We start from the raw sequence: 8,931 nt of genomic DNA on the forward strand, positions 1-8,931 counted from the left end.
TTTTTGTTGATGTATAACGCGTTATAACTTATAAGTACCTAATAGATATTATGATATGATTAATTTGGAATTTATTATAGGTACCTACCTATTATAGGTCAATTTTTTTTTAATACCATAGATAAATATATATATGTCTAATACATAGACTGATATACCGTCTCCGCTCAGAATCGTTTTTCTTATACAGTGATATTATATCATTGAATTCAAATTTAATACTGTCCATTATACAGTGACCCACTTCTAACCTACCTACTGTACAGCAGAGCGACATCCACTTACCCACCTTTTTAGAATATATGTTGTGTACCAGAAACAAAATAGGTTATAGTCTATTATTTTCTTAAATATAGGTTATAGGTTATTATTTGAACAAAATGTTTAGCATGAATTAATGTATTAATAATGTATTTTTCATTTTATTAGAATATTTCCAATGTTGTTGATGTGTTGAGTACATAACATTATATTTTAACAGGCCATTGTACATTTTGTACTATTGTAGCGTGCCGGCTTAGATTATAATACTATTTTAGCTATTTTTAAAACATTTAGTTTAATTATCTAATACTGAGTATAAATCATTACCAATGAAATACGGAAAAATATTGTTTCAACTACTGTTACTGCCATAAAAATATTATATAATACTAGCTGGCTAGATGAATATCCCGGCTTCACCTGTGTGCAGTTTTTTTTTGTGGCAAATTCTGAATAGTATAATATTATACTCTATGTATCTCAGTTTACGGACAAATCGGCATCAGCTTACCTAGCTTTGTGAAATAATTTGATCTAGATAAGTAACCATAAGTTGCAGATATAGGATTAAGCACTTGGTATATTTTTTAACGTGTTTTAAAGTTCAAACTACTTACTCCTAAATTTTTCTAACATCTCTGAGATTTTTGTGAAATTAAATTGAGTAGTTTTTGAGTACCTATATAAACTACACACATACATTTGATTTTATGATATAGTTTCTTTATTCGACGCCATATAAACGCGACGATTTGATGCATGCTATTGTACCTTATCAGCTGCCCAAGTAATCAATGGAAACCATTTATATACAAAAAATAAAATAAAATATTATTATTATAATTATAATCTGCAAGTTGCAACCAATGGCAAACATTTATAAACAAAAAAGTTTCAATTTCTACCAGGAATCTTAAGATCCCTGTTTGACCACCTCTTTAAGATTCGAATATCAGAAACTCCTTTCTTATTGCTCATCTAGATCATTAAAGGAACCACTATTCCAAATTTCAAGTTTATACGTTTTGTAGTTTTTGAGATGTAGCATAGAGTGAGTGAGTGGTATTTGGCTTTTATATAATATATAGATGAATAATTTAAGTGAAAAATAATAATAAATTTTATTTTAAATTGTCAGCTGTACACATTCTGTGTAGTCCCTAGGGAAAGCTAGATTTCTGATATGGTAATTAAAATTTGTAATCCAATATTTGATATAAGCAATATTTTGTGTACAATAAGTTTAAAAATGTAATTTTTATATGACTATGTTTACTTTAAGTACCATAACAAACATAATTGATTGAAAAAAAATGCTAATAAACTATAATTTTTCTTTCGAGACTGCAAAAATTATATCTAATAACATAGGTACTAATACACACATCATAATTAAAATATACAAATTATTTATATATATATATTATTTAAGTTTATCACCACAACCGAAATCTAAGGACTACACTTAATACATATTATATTTATATTACTAACAAAGTTATTTGTTAAGCCTTATTGCCTTAAGAATAAATAGTGTTAACAATTAATAGCTGTTGTCAAGTGTCAACAGTCTACAATAATTCCAATAGTTTTCTTCTTCTCCTTTTATACATTGTTTTTACTTTTGTCATTTGATAACTAAGATATAGTATATGCTAAAGTACCTAGAGATGATATGAATAGTTAAGAATACTAGATTACTTCCATAAAAACAAATTGTAAATATAAATGTTTATGTGATATTAATGAAACTTTATTTTTTGACATTGTACAATAGTTTTACACATACACATACACACATTTTGTAAGGCAACATAAAATTATAGTAATAAGAATTATTTTAACAAATATAATATCAACAATTGTTCAAAGATGTTGATGGAAAAAATAAAAATATATACATATTGACGACAAAGAAATAAATCTCAAATTAGTCAAATTAATTATTTAATACAGGCAATGCTAGCACAAGGTATCAGGTAATGCAGCAATGAACGGGGACCTGAGAATTGTGTACATATTATATTATTTAAAGATTTTGTATTTTAACTATTATAATTAAATCACACAATATTCGAATAAGTTAGTTAATATGTATACAGTAATATGATAATGTATAGCAAAATGTTATAAATTTATAATTTGTAATAGATGATGGAGATTCTGTAACATTTTTTTCAAATACAATACAATATTAGTCCAATCATTTAACGATTTTTTGAGGTATTAAATCGGGAAGTTTTGAAACTGCAAAAAATTTGTTTATAGGTTCCAGATTAACCAAAAAAAATAATATACACCCTGTATATACAAAAACGGAAGTATTGCGTTTTCTAGTGGACACAAGTGCGGCGTGCCGCCTACGTGCAGCCTTATATAGTATTATAGCGCGCAACATCTAATATTATAAGACATGGTTAAATTTTGCTCTTAACCTATTCAAGCTACAAAAAAAATAAAAAAAACCATATTTTTTTAAAATTTTATCTGCTACATTTTTGTATAGAGGTATTTTTGATATAAAATTAGTATTTTTAAAGATAATTTAATAAAACTGAAAAATCCCCCTTTAAATCCAAGATGGCAGACACTTCCAGAACTCGGAGGGCTGGCAACTTTTTTTTTGGTTGATCAGGAGCCTATAACTAAACTTTTTGCAAAATTTTAAAACTTTTCGATTTAATTCCTCAAAACACCAATTTTGGAGCTTAAATGACTGGATCATATGGCCATATAATAGACTTACATCAAATATCTGTTAATTTATTCTATTAGTTAAAATAGTGGAACAATATTTAGAATTACCTTTTAGAAATATATACAATCAACCTATCTAAAACACGTCTGATCCCGCGCATCCTCCACTCAACGACAACAGCTCGTTAATGTTAGGTACGTTTGGTATACACATGACACTTAATATATAAATATACGATCTATACCCTGTTCAAAATAAGAAGCCACCTTTGGTCTAAACCGGTTTTCTTACGTAAATCTGGTGGTTTCTTATTTTATACAGGGTATAAGATGGTATAAGTGCGGGGAAATGGGGCCTCGAGCAGTCTCTGCCGTTAGTATACATGCGCAAAACGGTCATTTTCTCTCCTGGCGCAGAGTATATCTACAACTATAATATATTGTTTATACTTAAGAGGACGTAACACTAGTATTTGTTGTCTCCGTCTTACAAGTGTGTAACATAACAAATATACGCCCAGCAGAACACGTGTAGCTTCCTTAGTTTAAAAATTAAAGTGAATTATCAATTAACCTATTAACACGTTGACCGCCAAGTAGCCACCGGCAATCATTTGTAAATTTCAAGTTGTATGTTTTTGTGACTGCCGGTGGCCACAGTTGATTATTACTACTATGCCACATGACCGCCAGCGGCCATAAATGAATATGGTTTTATATTATTAACTTTTCCATGGCGCTACAATAATGCACCTAAAAAAGTGCCGTGGCGTAGCGGGAATCATTACAAATTTTTTGATGTAATAAATGTATTTTTTAATTTTTTTTTTTAACTTTTTTTCAAATACATAGTATAATATACAAATTTGGAATGACACTGAAAAATATACTTGGCGTACAGATGATGCATAATGGTGTCACCGCCAGCGGCCAACGTGTTAACTTGATGGTAAGAATATTACCTGTGCTTGTATGTTAGTTTTTTTTTACGATAGTTCAATTTTTTAGCAAGTTATGCGTATTACTGTACATTAAAAATGCTCATAACTCACTTAAAAACTGAATTATTGTAAAACCCAATGTACAAATCGTCGTCTCAGAATGAAAAGGTTCTAAATCAATTTTTTTGAAAAATGGTTTTTTTTGCATATTATTATTAAATATTTTTTGTTGTATAATTCAATCCTGAAATCCTGAATATCGATCCGTTGATTATTCAATGAGATACAGAGAATGAAAAGGTTCTAATTCATACGTGAATGATAGGTACGGGCTAACTTAAAAACGTTCTCCTGAACAATTACAAAAATTACGTTAGAACCTTTTCATTCTGAGACGACGAAATGCAGATAATGTTTTTACCATCAAGTTTCATAATAGGTCAATTCACTTTAACGTTTAAACTAATAATGCTACGAATATTCTGCTCAAGACGGAGATAGCAAATACCAGTGTTACGTCCTCTTAAAGAGATAGTACTGACTGTTACTGGTGTTGTATTGTACCCATGAGTAGATAATACATTAGTGTTGTATGCTACATTTTACCTACATTTCTTACAGTAAATAGTTTAGTAGTGTGCAGATATTATTATCTAGACCTAATACCAAAAGAATTTTAGTTATGAGTTTTTACCTAATTGTTAATTATGTATTTTTTGGTATATAGTGTCCAGTGAGTTTTATTAAATGTTAATATTATATGTGATGAGTTATAAATTATAAAGAATAATATACAATATTTTTTCTATTTTGAAATAAAGACTCTTCATGATAAAACGCTTAAATAAGAATGTTTAGGGTCGGTTATTCAAACTTTTTTATTCGATTTATTTTAAGTTTTCAAAGTAACCTTTAAATATTTATGAAAGTTCAATAATACATAATATGCTGATTTCAAATAAAAAAATGATTTAAGAGAAATGATAAATGAATTATAGAAATTAAATGAATTTAAGTAAAATGGGGTGAATCCGGACAGATTTTAGTAAAATATACCACATTCTTTAAGTATGTTGAAATCACATGGCAAAAAATAATAATTAACATCATTGATGTCCACACTTTTATAAAAAGTTGAATTTTGTGTTTGAACATGGTATTGTCCAGAATCACCCTACGAAGTCATCCCAATTTACGGTAGGTAACATATCTGTTGTTCATAGTATACAACACCCTCATTCCTTCAGATAGCATACAACACTAGTTACACTTAATAATGTTCAATAACGGTTATTGAAGGCAGTGTCGGATCCAGGGCTTAATTATGGGAGGGGCATCTAGGGCGGGGAGGGCAAAAGTACAAAAAGTTCCAAAATTGCCTAAACATAGTGTAAAACAAAGGTAAACTATGGCAATTGGGAGGGCAAATGCCCCCTTTGCCTTCCCCCTGGATCCACCACTGATTCACTGATTCAAGGAGAATGGAAAATAGAGTTCACATGTCCAAGATTGTCTTCAGTCCCACCTTGATCGAATTGTTGACTGTGTGAAGAAAACTGTAACATATCGTGCATTGTATAAGCACTAAATAGCTGAAACAAAAATATATTTTCTGGTATCATTATTTATTTTTAATAAATATGTTTTATAGGTAATTTTTTAATATTACCGAATTGCTATTATTATGTGAAGAAGGCTTGAGTGAAGATACTAATTCTAAGGTCACTGGTTTCCGACGTATTTGATCTATTTCTAAGTTGTCATCATTATTGGACCTTTTCTGTCTAGGATTTCTGCACCCTCTACATTTGCATTGATCACAAGGTTTTTGTTCTGTATAACAGGGACATCTCTGTCCAAAACATGTTAGCTTGCCAGGAGTAGTTGTAGCATTACCACATCGACAGCCCCAACGGCGTTCATTTTTCTATTAAAACATAAAATATTTTAAGTTATAAAAATAGTGAAAATAAAAAAAAATTGAATCAAACCTTCTTTTTAGGAATATTGTTGAATACAGATTGATTTTGAATTTTGTGTTTCTGGGATTGTACATCAAATATTTGGTAGTTAATATAATCTTCTGGTGTTTCGTTTACAGTGGGCAATTGAATATCTGATGATGAGATTAACGTAATATCGTCTTTACTATTCTCTTCTTTTATTTCTTGTTTATTCATTATACCATTTACCATTAACGTAAAATCGTCTTCAATATCCTCTTCTTTTATTTCTTGTTTATTCATTGTACCATTTACCATTAACGTAGAATCGTCTTCAATATCCTCTTCTTTTATTTCTTGTTTATTCATTGTACCATTTACCATTAACGTAGAATCGTCTTCAATATCCTTTTCTTTTTTTTCTTGTTTAATCACTGTACCATTTACCATTCCACTGTAACCATTAATTGATCGAGGTAGACTAATAACTTCGGTTACTAATTCGACTAACCGTTTGTCTTCAACTCTTGTGCACATAACTTTATACAGTGGCGAGCTATGTATATAAGCACACAGTTTCTTGTAGCATTGTATTATTGCGCTAGACGGGTTTTCGGTTATCTGGTGATTCACACACACTGTACATGCGTATCCGTCTAAATAGGGATTAAGTCGGTCGACCAGTTTATGACATACCTGACAAGATAGATGCTCATGTAATAATGGTAACAATGAGTGCAATTTTTGCCAAGTCAATGGATCCGTGCTCTTGGCTTGCAGTACGATCTGGCTGGTCGATAAGTAATATTCTATCAGGGCCATCGCACTTATTCATTTAAAATTCACTTACTGTTTACTAAATTGTAGCGCAAACCGAAACGTTCTTTGTAAGTGATTATGGAAAATATAAAATTGGTGGCTTCACCACCTAGTGTTTCTTCAAAAAATCTAATGCAAATTCATGTTATGATACAGTTGTCAATACTCTTATATTTATAAATTTAAAACTGTTTAAGTTGTAAAAATATAATATGACAGATAGAGGTTTACAAGTTTACAACGGTCCAAAAACCGTAATAGTCAGTAATTTGTATTTTGTATTTCGTATTTTGTATTATTCTAATCATTGTAATCACCGTCGCGGCGTCCCGGGTACAATCAGTACATTTTTAATTAGAGTCGGTCTTTTTATCATTAGAACTTTGTTTACAATTTTACCCAGGATCACCAACTGCTAGCCAAACAAAACAAAAGACGCTGCGGCATCTTGAGCATAATATTTTAAACCGGAAGCCGGTAGAAAAATGTATTTTGAATTTTATCAACTATTTAATATTTATAAATTTATCCAGTCTCCGATCTTATGGCTAATGTGACTGACGATAATATAATGTTTTACTCAAGGTGGATGAATCCCCTTCGGTTTTGCTAAGGTTTTTCTTCTATGGTTTTACTAATTACTGACCGGCCTATACATACTACATTACTACAACTATTATAGTATAATATATCTGTGGGCCGACCCCAGCGCCCCACATCACGGATATAGATACTATGGTTGCACAACGAACAATAATATGACGGCGCCAAATGTTCTTATCAAGTTACATAAATACATACATAGTATCCATACAAAAAAAAGTCGCGACATACTAGCGCTCCACCGTGGCTAGGTAACCCGGTTTGGTTACCGTACTTAGTAGTAGTTGTAGAGGGCGCTAGTAAAACGCGACTTTTTGTCAGAATTGATAAGAACATTCGGCGCCGCTGAGCACTGTGATCCAATATGGGCCGTCGTGCAACCATAGTATCTATATCCGTGCCCACATACACATCTAGTAATGACACAGAAGTACAGAACCAGTGGCGCAACTAGTGGTGTTGGGAGGGGGGGGCTACGGAAGACTTAGCCCCCCATAAATATCTTTTTTTGATTTATTTATAAGGCCCCTCAGTTATTTTAAATTAATAACTGAATGACGTGGGTTGTAGTCTCCCCAGAATTTTAACCCTAATCTATGCCCTAATTGCGCCTTTGCACAAAAAACCTAACCTGAGCACGATAGTCATGATCAGTGGCCCATAGTGAAATTGTAGGTTCAATTAAAACATTGCATGTATATTTACATTGTTTACAGTTTTTCACCATGATTAGTTAGCCGGTTGATTAAAATCGTTTTTGAGGAATCAACAAGAAAATGTTATTTTGTCATTTCTTGCTTTGATGACTTATTGACTTTGATGTTAAATTCATAGTAAGATAACAGTAAAATATATAAATGACACTGTCCAAATTTTTAAAATAAGAACCAAAAAATTAATTTTACATAGTAATTATAAAATTGAATTGCTCAATTTTTATTTGTACTGTATATTATGTCATAATTATAACCACTCCCACCAGCTCCCTAAAAATGTATAATTATGGCTATGTTAGTCGTGCTATACTTGTCTAGTGATAACGATAAATTGGCCCATAGCACGGACTACTACACTGGACTGGAAACGAGACGTTTACTGCCGAGCCGCTTAGCGTCCGCGAGAGAGGTGTACGAGGGGAAATCGTACATGAGCGAATCTGGCGCCATCTATACTTTAATGATAAACCATTTACCAAATTTATTCCCGCCTTACGTTTATAGTTTGACGGAATGCCGAATGGGTAGTATGCCTGTGGTAAGCCAGGCTGCGCTAGATACGCTTGCGTACTATTTCCCCTTTCTACACCTCTCTCGCGGACACTAAGCGGCCCGGCCCCCGTCACCCGCCTCCCTTGACGTTTCCAGTCCAGTGTAGTAGTCCGTGGCCCATAGTGAATATAATTCATATAATATACGCCACTGGTCATGATAGTCTATATCCGTGGATCGTGGTCACTAAATTATTTTATAGCTGAGGTAACTGGAAATGAAACTTGTGAAAGGCGAAGAGAAAGAAGAATGTGTTGAACACTTGAACGTTATCATGAATTTATTGCAATAGTATGTACTCTGTGGTCCACAAATAAATTCATTCGTACTTACTGCTTATTGCTTTTTGGTCAGACGCATAGACAAAGAGTAATATTATTATTTATTAAGAGGACC

General features: G+C 31.8%; 1 protein-coding gene across 1 annotated transcript; it reads right to left on the reverse strand.

The window, feature by feature from the left end:
- Nucleotides 1-4,350: 4,350 nt before the first annotated feature.
- On the reverse strand, nt 4,351-7,162 carry LOC100575852 (E3 ubiquitin-protein ligase msl-2). The gene is made up of 3 exons (XM_003243404.4): nt 5,894-7,162; nt 5,572-5,829; nt 4,351-5,494 (listed from the first exon to the last, which is right to left on the reverse strand). The coding sequence occupies exons 1-3, from the start codon at nt 6,665-6,667 to the stop codon at nt 5,375-5,377; spliced, it is 1,152 nt and encodes a 383-aa protein (XP_003243452.1). The 5' UTR covers nt 6,668-7,162; the 3' UTR covers nt 4,351-5,374.
- Nucleotides 7,163-8,931: the final 1,769 nt, after the last annotated feature.

Source organism: Acyrthosiphon pisum, chromosome A2 (assembly GCF_005508785.2).
Source record: "Acyrthosiphon pisum isolate AL4f chromosome A2, pea_aphid_22Mar2018_4r6ur, whole genome shotgun sequence".
NCBI lineage: Eukaryota > Metazoa > Arthropoda > Insecta > Hemiptera > Aphididae > Acyrthosiphon > Acyrthosiphon pisum.

Coding starts and splice junctions, on each gene's coding strand:
- LOC100575852 (XM_003243404.4), bottom strand. CDS start 6,667: ATGGCCCTGATAGAATATTACTTATCGACCAGCCAGATCGTACTGCAA. Junction 5,830..5,893: donor ACAATATTCCTAAAAAGAAG/GTTTGATTCAAT, acceptor ATGTTTTAATAG/AAAAATGAACGCCGTTGGGG. Junction 5,495..5,571: donor CACATAATAATAGCAATTCG/GTAATATTAAAA, acceptor TTTTTGTTTCAG/CTATTTAGTGCTTATACAAT.